This window comes from Aethalodelphis obliquidens, unplaced genomic scaffold (assembly GCF_003676395.1).
Source record: "Aethalodelphis obliquidens isolate GAN/ISIS:26980383/991018 unplaced genomic scaffold, ASM367639v1 scaffold84, whole genome shotgun sequence".
In the NCBI taxonomy this organism is placed as follows: Eukaryota; Metazoa; Chordata; class Mammalia; order Artiodactyla; family Delphinidae; genus Aethalodelphis; species Aethalodelphis obliquidens.
The window spans coordinates 4,518,979-4,539,308 of record NW_020838028.1 but is presented as its reverse complement, the minus strand read 5'-3'; the positions used below and the strand labels follow the sequence as shown (position 1 = coordinate 4,539,308).

At 39.4% G+C, this 20,330-nt stretch overlaps 1 protein-coding gene and 1 long non-coding RNA gene across 6 annotated transcripts in view; one reads left to right on the top strand and one right to left on the bottom strand.

The window, feature by feature from the left end:
- Positions 1-291, bottom strand: part of YAF2 (YY1 associated factor 2) — a 65,667-nt gene extending 65,376 nt beyond the window's left edge. For 2 of the 4 annotated variants that reach the window (XM_027093482.1, XM_027093484.1), the window contains exon 1: positions 132-273. In XM_027093482.1, the coding sequence (XP_026949283.1) occupies positions 132-157 (26 nt within the window). In that variant the 5' untranslated portion in view covers positions 158-273. Of the gene's footprint in view, positions 1-131 lie in introns of all 4 variants that reach the window. The other 2 variants (XM_027093485.1, XM_027093483.1) reach the window with 2 other exon arrangements.
- A 228-nt stretch (positions 292-519) lies between these two features.
- LOC113613058 (uncharacterized) overlaps positions 520-20,330 on the top strand; it is a 44,690-nt gene continuing 24,879 nt past the window's right edge. For both annotated transcript variants that reach the window (XR_003430070.1, XR_003430069.1), the window contains exons 1-2: positions 520-632; positions 1,768-1,947. This is a non-coding gene — a long non-coding RNA (uncharacterized LOC113613058). The remainder of the gene's footprint in view (positions 633-1,767; positions 1,948-20,330) is intronic.

Sequence of the window (20,330 nt, the reverse complement as noted above, 5' to 3'; positions counted from 1 at the left end):
GCTCGCGCAGCGGCGGCACCGCCCCCGTTTTCGCCCTGCTGCTCGGGCTGCGAGCGAGGCGGCCGCCTGAAGCCCGGCGCAAGGGCCCCGCCGCCTGCACAGTCCGGGCCCGGGGGCCCGGGCGCTGTTACCTGGTGGGGCTCTTCTTGTCTCCCATGGCTTGGCTACAAACGCACGCCGAGAGTCGCCGCCGCGGCCGCTCTATTTGTCAATAAGGAGGATAATAAGACGGGCGGAAGCGGGCGGGGGAGGAGGGAGGGGGCGGGGAAGGCCGCACCGCCGAGCTCCGGAGCCGCCGCCGGATCCCACGCAGCCTCCAGCTGTCGGGGAAACTCCTGCCTGGGCCACGTGACCCGCGCCCGCCAACCAGCGGCCGCGCCGGAGACTTCAAACGAGGCCAGCGCGGCCCAGCACTCGCGGCGAGTTCGCGGGCTGCCGCGTGGGGGTGGCCGCCGCAGCCTCAGGCGCGGTCACCGCCTCTCCGCCCGGTGCCGCCCGCTTCCTGTCGGCATCCTGGGAGCCCCTCCAGCGAGAGATGCTCTGTCATCCTGCGCGAAGCCTGGTCCAAGGCGGGGGCCGGCGTTCAGAGGTCAGCCCGACTCCGGAGCAGAGTGCGCGACTGCGGTCTCCAGGTAGAACCGCTTTCCGGGCCTGGGCGGTCCTTGGCGTCTCAGCCCCAGCTCGAAGGATACCCGGGGGCAGGCGGCAGCCACCAGTGAGCGCCATTGCTAGGTGCCTTAAGCCACTTGGTTTTGTGCACACAAATGCTCTACCAAGTAGGGATTGTCGCCCTTAATTTGGAGGAAACGAAACCGAGGCTCGGGAGGTTAGGTGACTTCCTCTATATTACCTAATTAGAAAAGGATAAAGCCAGGAATCTAACCCTGGTTTAATTCCAAATGCGCTCTTTTCGCCTCCCAGGCCTCTACAGTAGCTGCTTTAAAAAGAAACAACAACAAAAAACACTCATAAAACCTTTTTTCTTCTTTGTAAATAACGAGATTGCATGTGCCCTGAACGTTGTTAAGAAAAGAACACTTTCCTCCCAGGTCTCATTACCGTAGCGTACTGGATGCCCTCGTGTTGTACTGGACTCTGGCAACCCATCCAACTGGTCTCTGAAGCTCCAGCCCCACCTCCTCAATCTATTCAGTAATTCACAACCAGATTAATAATAAATGCGGGTAACATTATGTCACCACGCTGATCAAGAACTTTGCTAAGGCTCTGAGACTTCTTAGCCTAATGACACTTTTTACCACTATGTGCTGGCACTTTGTAAATCTCTTTACATAAATGCATGTTTTAAAGGGCTCAGAGTACTATGCAAATGTTCTCATCAACTAGCCTATCCCTACATTTGAAAGAAGGAATTTAGGGACCAGGTTAAATGTTTTCTTTAATGAACTGGCCAGGATTAGAGCTCAGATACCCCGTCAGTATTTCACCAAGTCATGCTTGCTTTTTTTTTTTTTAATTGAAATATAGTTGATTTACAGTATTAGTTTCAGGTTACAGCATAGTGATTCAGTATTTTTACAGATTATACTCCATTATAAATATAACAAGATAATGGTTATAATTCCCTGTGCTGTACAATATATCTTTGTTGCTTATCTACTTTATACATAGTAGTTTGTATCTATTAATCCCATACCCCTAATTTGTCTCTCCCTGCTTCTCTCTCGCCTTTGGTAGCAAGTTTGTTTTTTATATCTGTGAGTCTGTTTCTATTTTCAAGCCCTGCTTTCTGATTAACCAAATCAGGTTTGCAATCTACAGCCGTTTCTGAACTCATCGCACCATCTGTGTTTTTTGCAAGCATCACTTCTTATGACTCAGACCTCAATTCAGAAACCCAGAAACCATGAGGAATATGATTGAGGAAAGCATACAGAGATCTAAGGCCTAGTCTTCAATCTCTCAGTAATGTAATGGTAAATTTAGGTAAGTCACTTCCTTTTTTCCATCTGTAAGATAAAGGAGTTAAAACTATTATCTCAATGCAGGTCCCTTCCAAGTCTAAGGTATTGTGATGTTTTTAAATTCCTCAGCTGGATGGATTATCAAGGAGATTAACAAAAAGTGGCCTACTTGCAAAAGTGATGGCAACAAAGTATTTTTAAATCAAAAGAAAAGCAAATGGAGCACTCTAAAAATCCCCAACGTGCAAATCACCATTTCGCTAGAATATAACATCCACCATTATAAAGTAAGCTCCACCTCTGAATCATAAATTCAAGAAGGGCAGGAACTTTTATCCATTGTCTTCATCACTGCGTCTCCAGCCCCTAGAATAGTCTGACACATAGTAGGCAGTCAGTAAATATTCTCAGAATGAATACATTCACCTGTGTCACAATTCTACAGTGAGGTAATTTTTTTTCATACCAGGATTTACAGCCTGTTAAGCACATTCTGGGCAGTGGATCATCAATCACTGCTGAAATTTACAACTCTCCAAACTACTTTACAACTCTGCAATGTAGTCCCTGTAGAAGAACCAGAAACCCATTTTCTGCGAAATACCAAGGCACATGCCCTTGCACTATACCCGCTGCCTCCCATTTATTGGTGCTTATCTTAGAAAAACCCCTTCCTGTACTAGGCTTCCATGGAGACAGAGATACAGGAGCTACTTCTCCTACTTCACCACAAAAATCACACCTTTTTCCTAAAGTGTTTCTTACCTGTCTGGAAGAGTGGCTGGCGGAGAAGAGAAAGATGCTTGTCACTAGATGATGCAGGTTCTTACCCATTCATGTATCCTTTTAGTACACCAGAGTTCAGTACTTTAGACATGCAATTCACTAGGGTCACTTGTAAAATGGTACAGTTTAACAATAGTTTTTAACCATTTAACAATAAATTCTTGAAGTTTTCTAATGCTGTACCTTTTAAAAATTAAAATAATCCCTGGATTCCTTAGTGGTCCAGTGGTTAGGACTCTACGCTTCCACTGCAGGGTACCAGGGTTCGATCCCTTGTCAGGGAACTAAGATTCCACAAGCCACATGGCACAGCCAAAAAAAAAAAAATCCGTGGGCCATCAATATAATAATATTAACTTCCATTCTCTTATGCTTCCGAGAATGGTAGAGACTGGAGAAGTTACTGAAACGTGCATGGACTCCTGCACACAGGATTCTGTTCTCTGTGGAGGTGGATAAAAAAGATTGAGTGCACCTGTCTTATATCAAGAAACTGACCTTGGATCCCAGAGACCCCAGGCTGTTCTGATTAGTCCTGAGTTTATATCAACAAGGCAAGCATAACAACAGCAATAAAAACTATGTATTAAAGCTTTATATATAGTTATTAGGCAACAGGAGCTATTACCTGAAATGAGAAGTACCATCTTGTTTATCAACTGGAATTTGAGGGGGAAAATGGTATAAATGAGGCAGAAATAAGCTACAAACCTTCCCTGAAAGAACTCAAAATGAAGTACAACAATAGCAAGCTACAGGTGTAAAACCAATCACATTTTAAAAGGTTGATTGGTTTTTGTTTAGTCAGTTGGTGTTTTGTTTTTACAAAATGGAGATACCTTTATTGATGTTTGTTGGTCATAAAAATTATATGTTACCAGTTGTATTAGCTTCTGGGGTGCCAAAACAGAATACCACAGACTGGGTGGCTTAAGCAACAGCAATTTATTTTCTAACAATTCTGGAGGCTGGAAGTCCAAGATCAAGGTGTCAGCAGGGTTGGTTTCTTCTGAGGGCTGTCTCCTTGGCTTACAGATGGCCGCCTTCTCTCTGTTTCTTCATCTGGTCTTTCCTCTGTATATGTGTCCTAACCTCATTTTCTTATAAGGACACCAGTCATATTGGAGTAGAGCCTAACCTAAGGACCTCATTTTATCTTAATTACCTCTTTGAAGACCCTGTCTCCAAATACAGTCACATTCTGGGGTACTAGGGGTTAGTGCTTCAACATGAATTGGGTGGGGGAACAGAATTCACCCCATTACACCAGTGAAAAAGTTCAACAAAGATTTTTTTAAATAAACGTATCCAGCACATTCTTGTAACACTACTGATACAGATTCACAGTCCTCATCTGAAACCCTTAAAGGCTGGATATGTTTCATAAGTAACACATTTGGGATTTTTCAAAAGGCAGTATGGTCCAAAACTGTGTAATTACCTAACACTCCACGTGGGTTCTGAAACAGTGACCTATAATCAGATGCATTAATGTTTCTGCAAAACATATAAATTTTCACACTAAGTGGAAAAATAAAGTCTATAAGTTACTTCACATCAGTTCTACTCAGGTTTTACTGCTAAATTAGAACAGGCAAAATGTGAAAATGCTTTCAAGTTTCAGTGCTTTTAGATTACAGAATTGTGGACAAAGGATTGTGGATCTGTAAGAATTTGAGAATGAATTCAGATTGAAAAGGTGACCCAAAATTTCATTCCTAAATGCTCAGTGGTCCTGCCTTGATTTGGTTGCTGAAATTTGCGTTAACTTTTACGTTTGGACATTGAAATACTAAGAGGTGCTCTCAAGAATGTTCTGGGTTGAAGACATGTCCTTCCTACCCTCACAGTATACCAGATACCCAGTTTTCCCTTTGTAATCAGGATCAATCTCTCCATCCAAAAAAAGCTGATCTGCTGACTCAGTAGCATGAGGAGCAGTAAATGCCCAACTGGCAGTTTCATCTTCCAGTCCAGTAGAAGAACCATGTTGTGGCCCCTTTTTGAAGCATCCTTTTTTTTTTTTTTTGCTGTACGCGGGCCTCTCACTGTTGTGGCCTCTCCTGTTGCGTAGCACAGGCTCTGGACGCACAGGCTCGGCGGCCATGGCTCACAGGCCCAGCCGCTCCACGGCTTGTGGGATCTTCCTGGACCGGGGCACGAACCCGCATCCCCTGCATCGACAGGCAGACTCTCAACCACTGTGCCACCAGGGAAGCCCTGGAAGCATTCTTAACCCAGGAATCAAGATCTCCAGATCAGTAGTTTGATGTTAGGAGGATGGAAAGCAAAAATTTTGCAATCAGGTTTTTACATATAATAGTGAGAAGAGCCACTCCCACTTTCATCTTTTTATTCCCGTGTTTAGTCTGGCTATGGGAGAGACACACGACACACTGGGCTCTGATTCAAAGCATATATTGCATTTTAAGATGTAAGATGTGGATGATGTAAAATGTGAAACCACATTCTTTCTGGATGTTGTCTTTAAACTGACTGAATCTTGAGTAATCCACTCCACTGTTCTATCTGGCCAGGCCCTTAATCAGAAGCAGTGTTGTACAGAATAGAATGAAAATGAATAAGGCATTTTGTGAGTCCATGGACGGTGGTGCCTGCAGAAGCATTATAGGCAGGGAGGGCAAATCTATATCATATATATAAATATATATATATATATATATATATACACATATATATTTCAGTGAAAAGATCTCTGTCATCTTCCACGAGGGAAGTAGTCCAATATAATCAACGAATCAGCAGGTAGCTGGTTTGTCCTTCCAATGAAGAGTGTCAAACAGAAGACCCAGTGTTGGTCTGTGCTGTTGATTAGTTAGGCACTCAGCAGTGACAATGTAACAAGGCTACAAGGTCAGCCTTGGTGAGCAGATAATATTGCTGTGCCCATGCAGAGCCTCCATTTCAGCCACATGGCCACTTTGCACATGGGTCCATTGAGAAAGCACTAGGGTGGCTGGGGACAGTGGTTTACAGACATCAAGGGAGCATCATTTTGTCCACCTGATTATTGAAAGCCTCCTCTTCAAGTGATGCCCTTTGGTAAGAATTTGCATGGAACATAAATATCTTCATATACCCTGTGCCTGTTCTGAGAGGTCTATCCATATAGCTCTTCCCCAGACCTTCTTGTATCAATTTTCCAACCTTGTCCTCTCCAAGTCCCTGACAGTCCAATCTAAATGTTAGCAAGTGCTCACGAATCACTGAAGATCCATACTTCTGATCGTGTTTCAGTCCAGAGGAGGTGGACAGTCCAATGTGTTGCTCTCGATTATGCTCGTTAAGAGAATTTCCCTCCACTACTGCCCTCCAGGGCCACCTCTCCATTGGAACTGTAATGATACAACCATCCAGCTTGATGCCAGTATATCATGAAGAACCATTTGTAAACCAGTCCTGGGTTTTTCACCTTCCTCCTCAATAAACCAGTTATAAGAATCTCCCATAAGGCTGTAAATATAGATTGAAGGAGAGGAAGAGTCACTGTTGAAGGACACTTCATGCAATTACTTGTGCCTTCCATCTTTGCTCAAATCCAATATCATATACAATTTCCACTCGGTGATAGATTGCTGCCAAGCACAATCAGCCTTATCATTTGGTGGTCCAAATAGCACTCATTTCATAAAAGGAAGCTCAGTTATTGTGGTCACTTGATGTCCCATGGTTAGGCATTCAGTCTCTACCCAGGGCTAAATAGCAAGACTGGAGCTCTTCCTAAAAAGGAGAATAATTATCTAAAAAGGGAACATGGATTTTCTCCAAAGCCCTAGCGGTCTGCACTGTGATTTCCCTTTGGTGCAAAGGATATCTGCTTACTACACAATGGAGTGAATATTTTATATGTACAGCTATTTGAGTATTAAATAGCACCATTCTTATAGATTTTTTTTCTTGTTAAAAATTTTTCTTGGGGACTTCCCTGGCAGTCCAGTGGTTAGGACTCTGCGCTTCCATTGCAGGGCGCATGGGTTAGATCCCTGGCCAGGGAACCAAGATCCTGCAAGCTGCACAGCGCAGCCAAAAAAAAAGAAGTCTTTTTGTTAAAAGTGTTTTCTTTGAACTTACGGTTACCGAGGGGAAGGATGGGGGAAAGGGATAGTTAGGGAGTCTAGAATCAACATGTACAGATTGCTATATTTAAAGTGGATAACCAACAAGAACCTACTGTATAGCACAGGAAACTGCTCAATGTTATGTGGCAGCCTGGATGGGAGGGGAGTTTGGGGGAGAATTGGATACATGTATATGTATGGCTGAGTCACTTTGCTGTGCACCTGAAACTATCACAACATTGTTAATCGGCTATGCTCCAATATAAAATAAAAAGTTTTTAAAAATGTGTTCTTTAATCTGCTGGTCTTCAGTATTTTGTTTTGGTTTCATTCTCATTATTTTATGTTCATTTTTCCTTATGTTTTCCTTCTTTTGTTTTCTACAGATACTGCCTTTTCAATTGCTCGTTTCCAAGTTTTTCTCCTTTATTTTAGTTTTCTATTTGACACACTTTCTGCTCCTTAGGTTTCCTGTTCTTTCCCAACTCCACTTTTATCTCTGTATTTTCTTATTAATTCTGTTTCATTTCTACTAGTTCTTATTAGCTCCATTTTAAGTTTTTAACACATGCCCCTGGGATAAGTTTTTTATATTTATCCTTATAGATCTTACAGATATTCAATGGCAAAATTTACAGTCTATGAGAATATTTAATGTAGTATGGTGGGATTAGCTGTTGAGAAGGTCATAACTTTGATATTCCTAGCAATCAGAGTGTTCAAAACTGAAATAGTCTTTGTTAACTGCAGTCATACTGCATCACTAACTCTGTTGGGTGCCTTCACACATCTGCATCTTTAATATGAGAGGAGTGCAAGGAAAGCAACTCCATGTGCATATCCTATAACCAAGTAAGTTAATGGTGTTGTATTTATTATAAAAAGGAGCATGTTAATAGACTCCATAGTTGTAAAGGTTTCATCCTCAATCATATATTAAGTAATCTGATAGACTTCCAATACAAAATATAAATACTATAGCTACACTTAGAACCCCTAGTAAAGTCAAATATATTTTAAACATTTTTATATTAACATGTTTGACCCAGAAAAGTCTACTGTAACGTCTGAAAATTTTATTAAGCGCCCCAAATCTTTCTGCCAATAGCACAAACACAACTGCAATGTCAAATTTCTCACTAGTGAAAGTAATATTTCCCTTAGACATAATCTTGGAGACAGATGTTTAAGGAGAAACTTCAATCTGTTGTCATATATCTTCATATGAAAGTGATTGAACTAGCATCGGTTTTTGCAGTAATATAAATAAAACTCCAGCAATTCCTACAAGGATTTCTTGCAGCAAACACACTGCCATTTAAACAGTACATTTCATTAATATATTCTCAAAAGTATATCAGTAATATACTTAAGTAACATATTTTACATGTTATTTATTGCTTCATATTTCTCAGATTAAATATATTTTTAAATTTTAATATGAATAAATTTTGACAATAAGCAAAACAAAACTGTTTGCTTAACCAGTGGTTAAGGGCGTTATCCATAGGCAGTTTGCTTGAATTCAAATTCTGGCTCTGAAACTTACTAGCTGTGTTACCTTGGGCAAATTACCTAACCTGTCCCTCAGCTTTCACATCTATGAAATGGAGCTAATAATATTAGGTATTTATAAGATTATTATGCAGGTTAAACAAATCGATATATGTAAAGCCCTTAGAAAGGATGCAGTTTTTCTGAGGTAACAACAGAATGGCTAGAGCCAGACTAACAGTTGCTAATCGCAGCTCTACAATTTACTACTGCCTGGTTAACATTGGACAAGTTATTAAACCTTTTAAACTGTACCTCAGTTTCCTCATCTATAAAATGGGAATGATACTAATACTTGCCTCGTAGAATTATTGTGGGTTGATATACATAAAGTACTATGGTTAGTACACAGTAAACTATGTAAACATTTCTTTTTACCAGCAGCTGAATGCCAGTGAGGGTTGAAAGCCCTAAAAACTTAGTGGAACTTTTAGGCAACCCATCCTCCCTGGACCCACTGATGCTCCTATGTGGTAGCCAGGCCAAACACAGGGATTTCTTCTGCTCAGGGTTCCCTGTGCACTTCAGACAACTAGAAGTTTACAGATAATAAAAATTATTTATCTTTTAGATGAAAACAACAAGGAGAGAGGTATATAATCAGCTGAAGGTTGTAACATATTTGAGTTGGCTCTGGTTTTCCTACTCTGGAACTATTTTTAATCTAGTTGTTTTTTGGTATCTAAATATATGTCAAATGATTTATCATTAAGCTTCTCTGGTCCTCAGTTTTCTTACTTGTAAAATGAGAGGATTGTACTAAAAAATCTCTCATGTCCCTTCCAGGTATAAAATTCTAAAATTCTAGCATTCTATCCACATAGTGTGGTCTGAGAGAGAGATGGAATCTCAGTTGCTGTTTGAATCAAGTCCACAGCTCAAATACCATGCACTGTTGGTAGCAGCTGCCTAAACTGTAGGTCTCTACAAATCCTATAATTTCTTGTTATTATGGAGAAAAAGTACCAAAGTTAATTAGAATGTTTATAATGTATGTATTTCCATGACTAAATTGCCATAAAACTCTTGAACTACTTTGGAATAACAGAATTTTATAGGTTTGAAAGTTTCTAAAATCCTTAAAATTCCAACCTAAGTTTAAATGAGGAGATATACATATATATATGTGCACACACATATATATTCTTCACACAGTTAATACACCTTACAAACACTAGATGTGATTTTTTAAAAATAATTTTATTTATTTATTTTTGGCTGCGTTGGGTCTTCGTTGCTGCATGGGCTTTCTCTAGTTGCGGCGAGCAGGGGCTGCTCTTCGTTGTGATGCGTGGGCTTCTCATTGCGGTGGCTTCTCTTGTTGTGGAGCACGTGCTCTAGGTGCACAGGCTTCAGTAGTTGCAGCACACAGGCTCAGTAGTTTTGGCTTGCGGCCTCTAGAGCGTAGGCTCAGTAGTTGTGGCGCATGGGCTTAGTTGCTCCGTGGCATGTGGGATCTTCCCGGAGCAGGGCTTGAAACTGTGTCCCCTACATTGGCAGGCAGATTCTTAACCCCTGTGCCACCAGGGAAGTCCCTAGATGTGATCATTTAAAAAATCAATCTTAACTTATTTTAACAAAAGAACTTTATAACAGTTTATGGAGATAGAAACCTCTGGTTATTTAAGAAGCATATAGAAGTCCTTGATTCTAAACTGACATCAAAGCATTTCTATGTGATAAGATGTCCAAGTAAGATTTCATGTATATGAAGTCATGCCAGTTGCTAGGAGGATAAGCAGCTTTACTTTGATGGTTTTGAGTTTCCACATTTGCTTTCAGCTCCTCTGCTAGTGGCACATACTGCACCTCCCCCAACTCCCAGATAAATTTCTCTGGTGTTTTTAATAGCAAGGCATTTTTTCCACTGCCTTTTAGTTTTATCAGATAGCAGAATAACTAATCTGTTGGCAAAATTTGTTCATATATTATTATGGCTCTTCGTATGTCATATAGTGGTTAATTCTATAGTATTCTTTAAAATATGGTTTGGGTTTATCTTTGCAGTAGTATAGTGATCCACTTACCAATGCATATTTGAAAGACAGCTTTTGGTGCAGAATCACCTTGTCTTTATCACACCTGGCAAAATGTTTACATTAGCACATCTCCTCACATACTGTGCAGTATCTGTGTTGATATTTTTCATGTTTCTTGATCATATACTCATTGTTTCACTAATCACCTCAATTGATCTACAGGATTATTTTTTTCCTTCAAGCTTTATTGAGACATAATTGACATACAGCACTGTATAAGTTTAAGGTGTACAGCAAAATGATTTGACTTACATACATCACAAAATGATTACTGCAATAAGTTTAGTGAACATCCATCATATCATAGAGATACAAAATTAAAGAAATAGAAAAAAATGTTTTCCTTGTGATGAGAACTCTTAAGATTTACTCTCTTAACAACTTTCATGTAAATGTACAGCAGTGTTAATTGTATTTACCATGTTGTACATTACAGCCTTAGTACTTATTTATTCTGTAACTGGATGTTTATACCTTTTGACTGCCTTCATCCAGTTGTGCCTCCCCCATCCCTCCAACCTCTGGTAAACACAAATCTGATCTTTTTTCCTATAAGTTTGTTTGCTTGCTTGTTTGTTTTAGAAGTATAATTGACCTATAACACTATATTAGTTCCTGGCATACAACATAGTGATTCGATATTTCTATACATTTCAAAATTATCAACATGATAAGTCTAGTTACCACCTATCACCATACAAAAATATTACATAATTACTCACTGTATTCCCCACACTGTACATTTCATAGCTGTACATTTTATTTATTTTATAACTGGAAGTTTGTATCCCTCAATCTCTCTTACCTATTTCTCTCCTCCTTCCACTGCCCTCCTCTCTGGCAACCACCTGTTTGTTCTCTATATCTGTGAGTTTGTTTCTATTTAGTTATGTTTGTTCATCCATTTACTTTGTTTTTTAGATCCCACATATAAGTGAAATCATACAGTATCTGTCTTTCTCTGTCTGACTTATTTCACTTAGGATAATACCCTCCAGGTCCATCCATGTTGTCGCAAGTGGCAAGGCTTCTTTTTTATGGCTGAGTAATATTCCACTGTATATATATGTGTGTGTGTATATATATCACATTTTTTATCCATTCCTCAGTTGGCGGGCACTTAGTTTGCTTCTGTATCTTGGCTATTGTAAATAATGTTGCTGTGAATACTGGGGTGCATATGTCTTTTTGAATTAGTGTTTTTGTTTTTTCTGAGTAAATACCCAGACATGGAATTGCTGGATCATATGGTAGTTCTATTTTTAATCTTTTGAGGGATATCCTTACTGTTTTTCATAGTGGCTACACCAATTTACATTCCCACCAACAGTGGACAAGGATTCCCTTTTCTCCACATCCTTGCTAACACTTGTTATTTGTTGTCTTTTTGATAATAGCCATTCTGGCAGGTGTGAGGTGATATTTGTGGTTTTGATTTGCATTTCCCTGATGGTGAGTGATGTTGAGCATCTTTTCATGTGTCTGTTCACCATCCATATGTCTTCTCTGGAAAAATGTTTATTCATGTACTCTGACCATTTTTTAACTGGGTTGGTTTTTTTGATGTGGAGTTGTATGAGTTCTTTGTATATTTTGGACATTAACCCTTTATCAAATATATCATTTGCAAATATCTTCTCCCATTCAGTAGGCAGGCTTTCTCTTCTGCTGACAATTTCCTTCGCTGTGTGAAAGCTTTTTAGTTTGATGTAGTCCCATTTGTTTATTTTGCTTCTGTTTCCCTTGCCTGAGAAGGTATATCCAAAGCATATTGCTAAGACCAATGTCAAAGATCATACTGCTTATGTTTCCTTCTAGAAGTTTTATGGTTTCAGGTCTTACATTTAAGTCTCTAATCCATTTTGAGTTAATTTTTGTGTGTGGTGTGAGAAAGCATTCCAGACTGATTCTTTTGCATGTAGCTCTCCAGTTTTCCCAACACTATTTATTAGAGAGGCTGTCTTTTCTCCATTGTATATTCTTGCTCCTTTGTTGTAGATTAATTGCCCATATAAGTGTGGGTTCATTTCTGGGCCTACTATTCTGTTCCATTGATCTGTGTGTTTGTTTTTGTCCCAGTACCATACTGTTATGATTACTGGGGCTTTATAGTATATTTTGGAATCAGGAAGCATAACGTCTCCAGCTTTTTCTTCCTCAAGGTTGTTTTGGCTATTTGGAGTCTTTTGTGTTTCTGTACAAATTTTAGATTTATTTGTTCTAGTTCTGCAGTATATCTTCCCATCTGTTTGTGTCATCTTCAGTTTCCTTCATCAGCTTCTGATAGTTTTGTGAGTACAGGTCTTTTACCTCCATAGATAGATTTATTCCTAGGTATTTTATTCTTTTTGATGTGATTGTAAATGGGATTGTTTTCTTAATTTCTCTTTCTAATAGTTCATTGTTAGTGTATAGAAATACAACAAATTTCTGTATATTGATTTTGTATACTGAAACTTTACCAAATTCCTTGAGGAGTTCCAGCAGTTTTTGATGGCATCTTTGGAATTTTCTATGTGTAGTATCTTTTCAGTGACAGTTTTACTTCTTCCTTTCCAATTAGGATTCCTTTTATTTTTCTTGTCTGATTGTTGTGGCTAGGACTTCCAAAGCTACGTTGAATAAAAGTGGTGAGAGTAGGCATCCTTGTCTTGTTCCTGGTCTTAGAGGAAATGCTTTCAGCTTTTCACCATTAAGCATGATGTCAGCTGAGGGTTTGCCATATATGGCCTTTATTATGTTGAAGTATATTCCCACTTTGTTGAGAGTTTTTATCATAAATGGATGTTGAATTATGTCAAATGCTTTTTCCAGATCTATTGAGATGATCATATACTTTTTATTCTTCAACTTGTTAATCACACTGATTTGTATATCACACAATTTGTATACCACACTGATTGATTTGCAGATACTGATCCATCCTTGCAACCCTGGGATAAATCCCACTTGATCACAGTATATGATTCTTTTAAGTATTGTTGAATTTAGTTTGCTAATATTTTGTTGAGGGTTTTTACATTTATGTTCATCAGTGATATTGGCCTATAATTTTCTTTTTTTGTGCTATCTCTGTCTGGTTTTGGTATCAGGGTGATGCTGTACTCATAGAATGAGTTTGGAAGTATTTCTTTCTCTGCAAGTTTTTGGAATACCTTGAGAAAGATAAGTATTAACTCTACTGTTTTTGACATTATATTTTACACCTTTTTGGTTTTTGTAACTCTTAACTATTTATTGTGGATATAGATGATTTTACTGCTTTTGCCTTTTTACCTTCCTTCTAGCTTTATACATGGCTGATCTACTACCTTCACTGTATATTTGCCTTTACCAGTGAGATTTTTCCTTTCCTAATTTTCATAGTCTAGTTGTGGTCTTTTATTTTCTGCTTAGAGAAGTCTCTTTCTCATAAAGCCAGATTTGTGGTGCTGAACTCTTTTAGCTTTTGCTTGTTTGTAAAACTTTTCATCTCTCCTTCAAATCTGAATGATAACCTTGCTAGGTAGAGTATTCTTGGTTGTAGATTTTTCCCTTTCATCACTTTAAATATATTATGCCACTCCTTTCTGGCCTGCCGAGTTTTTGCTGGAAAGTCAGCTGATAGCTGTATGGGAGTTTTCTCGTGCATAGCTTGTTGCTTTTCCCTTGTTGTTTTTAAATTTATTTATTTTATTTATTTATTTTTGGCTGCACTGGGTCTTCGTTGCTGCACGCGGGCTTTCTCTAGTTGTGGCAAGCGGGGGCTACTCCATTGTGGTGTGCGGGCTTCTCATCATCGTGGCTTCTCTTGTTGCGGAACAATGGCTCTAGGCACGTGGACTTCAGTAGTTGTGGCTCACGGGCTCAGTAGTTGCGGCACACGGGCTCTAGAGTGCAGGCTTAGTAGCTGTGGTGCACAGGTTTAGTTGTTCCATGGCATGTGGGATCTTCCCAGGCCAGAGCTTGAACCTGTGTCCGCTGCATTGGCAGGCGGATTCTTAACCACTGCACCACCAGGGAAGTCCAACCCTTGCTGTTTTTAACATGCTTTCTTTATTTTTCATTTTTGCCATTTTAATTACAACGTGTCTTTGTGTGGTCCTCTATAGGTGGATCCTCTTTGGGACTCTCGGTGCTTCCTGGACCTGGATATCTGTTACCTTTCCTAGGTTAGAGAATTTTTCAGCTATTATGTCTTCAAATATGTTCTCTACTGCTTTCTCCCTCTGTTCTCCTTCTGGGACCCCTAAAATGTGAATGTTAGTATGCTTGATGTTCTCCCAGAGGTTTCTTAAAAAATGTCCTCATTTTTTAGAATTCTTTTTTCTTTTTTCTGTTCAGCTTGAGTGACTTCCACTATTCTGTCTTCCAGGTCGCTGATCCATTCATTCCTCTGTTTCATCTGAATCTACTGCTGATTCCTTCCACCGTATTTTTTTAATTTCAGTTATTATATTCTTCAGCTCTGTTTGGTTCTTTTTTATATTTTCTGACTCTTCGTTAGAAACTTTTAACTTCTTACTGTGTTTATCCATTCTTCTCCTGAGTTCTTTGAGCATCTTTATGAACATTACCTTGAACTCTTTTGGGGGTAGATTGTTTACTTCAACTTTAGTTAGTTCTTCTTCTGGAGTTTTATCTTGTTCCTTCATTTGAAACATATTCCTCTGTCACCTCATTTTGCCTAATTTTATTTTTATGTATTTGGTAGTTTGGTTACATTTCCCAGTTTTGGAGAGATGTCCCATGGGGCCCAGAAGCATACTCCCTTTGGTAACCAGATCTCTGTGCTCTAGGGGTGCCCTCTATGTGGGCTGCATGTATCCTTCTGTTGTGGTGAGCTGACTACTGTGGGTGGTGTGGTAGGCATAACTGGTCCCCAGCCTGTTTGGTTGCCAGGCCCTGCCTTGTGCAGAGGCTGCAGGCCACTCATGGACAAGGCCACATCCTGGCATGGCTGTCTGCATGGCCAAGGGAGTCCCATGCCTGGTGCCAGCCTGCTGGTGGGCAAGGCCAGGTCACAAGGCAGCTGGCTGCAGGACCAGGGGTCCTAGAGCTAATGTTGACCTGCTGGTGGTCAGGGCCAGATCCTGGGGCAGCTGTCTGAGGAGCCCAAGGTATCCTTGAACTGTTGTCAGCCTACTGGTGGGTGAGGTGGGGGTCCATGGAATCCTAGGGTGGTGCCAGCCTGCTGGAGGCACTGGGTCTTGACATGGCTAGCTGCAGGGCTGACTGTGGGACCACAGGGGTCCCAGAACTGGTACCCACCCCCTGGGAGTGGAGGCCAGGTCCCAGGCCTAGTGCTGGCCCACTGATAAGTGAAGCAGGGTCCTGGGGTCTCTGGCTGTGGGGCACGGGGCTCCTGGAGCTGGTGTTGGACTGCAGGTGGGCAGGGCTGTGTCAGATGACTAGTTGCGATGCCTGGGTTCTGGCCCACTGGTATGTGGTGCCTGGTCCTGGGCCCTCTGGTGGGTGGGACCAGGTCTGGGGCAGCTGGGACTCAGGGGGTCCTAAGGCAGCTGGCCTGCTTGTTGGTGCGGCTGTGTCCCTCCCCAGCTAGCTGCTTGGTTTGGGGGTATCCCAGGACTTGTGTTGACCAGCTGGTGCATGGGACCAGGTTTCAGTGCCAATAAGCTAGAGGATGGATTCCAAAATAGCTCTTGCCACCACCAGTGTCCTGGTGGTAGGATGAGCTTCCCACAATGGCAGCTGCCAGCGTCTTTGCCCCCAGGTGAGTCCCAATAGCCTCCTTACTCTCTGTGAGACTCTCCAATAGCAGCAAGTTCATCTGACCAAGGTTCCTTTCAAATTACTGCATCTGCTCTGCATCTCAGAGCGGGTGAGATTTTGTGTATGCCCTTTAAGAGTTGAGTCTTTACTTCCCACAACCCTGTATCTCTCCTGAAATTAAGCCCTGCTGGCCTTCAAAGCCATACATTCTGGGGGCTTGTCTTCGTGGTGCAGGACCCTGGGCTGTGGAGGTTAATGTGGGGCTCTGACCTGTTGCTCCTTGGGGAGAACCTCTGAAATTGTAATTATCCTCCAGTTTGTGGATTTTCTACCTGGGGGTATGTACTTGAAGGTACTACGTCTCCACTCCTACACATCTCGTTTTGGTAGGATTATTATTATTATTAACTACACTTTTCATTATCATATATGTGATTATTTCTAAAAACTTATATTTTAATTTAATACAGTAAAATTCACTCTACTTTGAGTTTTGACTAACGCATAGAGTCACAGAACCACCGGAATAGTAAAGATGTACAACAATTTCATCACCCAAAAAGTTTCCTTCATTCAGCCCTTTTGTAGTCAAACTTCCCCTCAATCTCTAACTCCTGGCAACTACTGATCTGTTCTCCACCCCTAGAGTTGCCCTTTCTACCATTTTATATAGATGGAATCATACAGATATATGTATATAGCTTTTTCAGTCCAGCTTCTTTCACTTAGAATAATGCTTTTGAGATTCATCAGTGCTATTCCTTGTGTCAATAGTTTGTTCCTTTTTATTGCTGAGTAGAATTCCCAGGTGGTTTATCCATTCCCCAGTATAAGGACACTGAGTTGTTTCCAAGTCTGGTGATGTGAATAAAGCTGCTATAAACATTTGCATGCAGGGTTTTGTGCGAATATAAATTTTCATTTCTCTTGGGTAAATACTTAGGACTGGGATTGTTGGGTCATGTGGCATTTTATGTTCAAATTTATAAGAAACTGCCTAACATCTTCCCAAAGTTCCATACCATTTTGCATTTCTACCAGCTGTGTATGTGAGTTCTAGGTGCTCCAAATATGCATCAGCACTTGGTATGTCAGTCTTCTTTTTTTTTTTTAACTACAGTCATTCTTGTGAGTATATAGCAGCATCTCATTGTGTTTTCAATTTGCATTTCCTTTATGATGAACAATGTTGAGCAGTTTTTCATGGGCTTGTTAGCCATTTGTACATCTACTTTGGTGACGTATCTGTTCAAAACTTTTGTGCATTTTAAAAAATGTGGTTATTTTTTATTAATGTTTTCAAAATTTTAGTAAAATATATATAATATTTAACTTTTTAAACCATTTATAATTATATAATTCACTGGTATTAAATACAATCACAATGTTGTATAACCATCACCATTACCTATATCCAAAAGTTTTTCATTAGCTCCAACAAAAACTCTGTACCCATTAAACACTAACACCCCCTTTCCCCTACCTTCCCCTAGTCTCTAGTAACCTCTATTCTACCTTTTGTCTCTATTAATTTTCCTATTCTAGGTGCCTCATATAAATGAATGTTTGTCCTTCTGTGTCTGGCTTATTTCCCTAAGCATAGTGTTTCAATGTCCATCCATGTTGTACCATATATCAAAGTTGCATTCCTTTTAATGGCTGAATAATATTCCATTGTATCTAATTATTGAGTTTAAAGAGCTCTTTTTACATCTGTTTACAAGTCCTTTTCCATATATGTAAGTTGCAAATATTTTCTTGCAATCTGTTGCTTATCTTCATTTTCTTTGAGGTTTTTGAAAGAGGAAAAATTTTAGTTTTGATGAAGTCCAATGATCATTTTTTTCTTTTAAGAACTATGGTTTCGATGTCATACCTAAGAACAGTTTGCCTAACCCAGTGTCACAAAGATTTCCTCCTATGCGTTCCTCTAATGGTTTAAAATTTTGCTTTAGGTCTATGATCCATTTTAAGCAAATTTTTATATAAAGTGTCAGGTATGAATCAAGTTTATATTTTGCATGTGGATTCAATTGTTCTAGCACAATTTGTTGAAAAGACTAACCTTTCTCCATTGAATTGCCTTTGTACCACTGTCAAAAATTAATTGACCATATTTTTGAGGATTTAATTCTGGACTCTGTATGTTCCATTGATCTATATGTCTATCCTTTGGCCAAAACCACACTGTCTTGATTACTATAGATTTATAGTAAATCTTGAAATCAGATAGTGTGAGTCCTCCAACTTCTTTTTCAAAATTGTTTTGGCTATACTTGTTCCTTTGCCTTTACATAAAAAATTTTAGAATCAGCTTGCTGATATCTACAAGAAATCCTGCTGAGATTTTGATCAGAATGGGGGTGAATCTACAGATTAATTTGTTAAGAACTGACTTTTTAACATTTGTGGTTATTTTGGGATACAACTATCTGATTCTAAATTTCTGCAACAAATCTTTCACTTCTACCAAATACAACCTGACATCTTATCATAGCTAACCTAATACAGATGTTTAGAATGGAGTTTTTTCTGCAGCAATCGTTGTTTCCAGGTGATTTTATGTTGTAATAGATTACTCTCTGCTATTAAGTTTTAGTGACACAAAGCTATGGTCACTTTTTATTTATTGCTTTAGTTATAACTATTAAAATGGTGATTTTTTCCCTTTAATTTTGTAACTGTTTAGATCTTTACATGAGCTAAAGTCTTATTGATTAATTGATTGATTGTGGTAAAATATACATAACATAAAATTTGCATTTTAACCATTTTTACACATACAGCCATTTTTAAGTTCAGGGGCATTAAGTACATTCACATTCTTGTGCAACCATCACCACCATCCATCTCTAGAGCTTTTCTCATCTTCCCAAACTGAAACTCTGTACCCATTAAATAATAACTCCCCATTCCCCCTTCACACCCACCCCAGCCTCTGGCAACCATGGTTCTGCTTTCTGTCTCTATGAATTTGACTGCTCTGAGCACCTCATGCAAGTGGAATCACATGCTATCTGCCCTTTTGTGACTGGCTTAGTTCACTTAATGTTTTCAAGGTTCATCCATGTTGTAGCGTATGTCAGAATTTCCTTCCTTTTTGAGAGTAAAATATATATAGCACATTTTTTAATCCATTCATCTGTTGACAGACACTCAGATTGCTTCCTCCTTTTGGCTATTGTGGATAATGCTGCTCTGAACACTAACGTACAAGTATCTGTTCAAATGGCTGCTTTCGGTTATTTTGGGTATATCTCCAGATGTGGAATTGTTGGATCATTGTAAATCTATGTTTAATTTTTTGAGGAACCACCACACTATTGGCTAAAGTCTTAAAAGAAAGATATACTTAATTAACATTGCTTTTCATATGTTATTGCCAAATTTAAGAGGAACATTTAGAAAAGAAAATGGATTTCAGATGACGATGGACAATAGTATGCCTCGTGGGAAGAGTCAGGAAGAACCTACTGAGAGGAAAGATACTTCAACAAAGAATTTCTAACATTTCCTTGTACTTACATGACAACTAGAGCAGCAGTATGTTCACAGCATTATTTGTTTTCTAAAATTCTAATATCAGAGGTATATTCAGAATGTGGATTTTTAACTTTTTAAATTTTATTTGTTTGCAAAAAGAAAATCTGATATTCCAAAGCACTTAGCTCTGGAAATAGCTTTTGTACCAGGTTTTTAAAAAAATTAATAATTTCTTTAATAAGCTATTTTATGGCTTCATCCAGATTTTTCTTTTCTTTTCTTTTCTTTCCTTTTTTTTTTTTTTTTTTTTTTAAATTTCTTGGCCGTGCTGCACAGCATGCAGGATCTTTGTTCCCTGACCAGGGATCGAACCTGCGCCCCCTGCAGTAGAAATGAGGAGTCATAACCACTGGATCACCAGGGAAGTCCCCAGAATTTTCCATAATGCTGTTTTTAAAATACTATGAGAAGCAAATAAAAGATACAAAAACGACAAAGAACTAAATGTTTATTTGTTAAGCCCTGTTTATTATTATTTATTTATCAGGCATTGTCCTAGATGCTAGGAATTTAAAACACTAGACCCTTATTCATTTAGAACATACTGCAGATGTTAAAAAAAGACACACAGATAAATAAGCTAAATACAATCATGTCTTGGAATCAATAGTACTTATATTATTACCATCTATGGAAGTGGTGCAAGTACCCACAAACTTTTGTTTGTGGAGAGACAGCTTTAGGAATGTGAG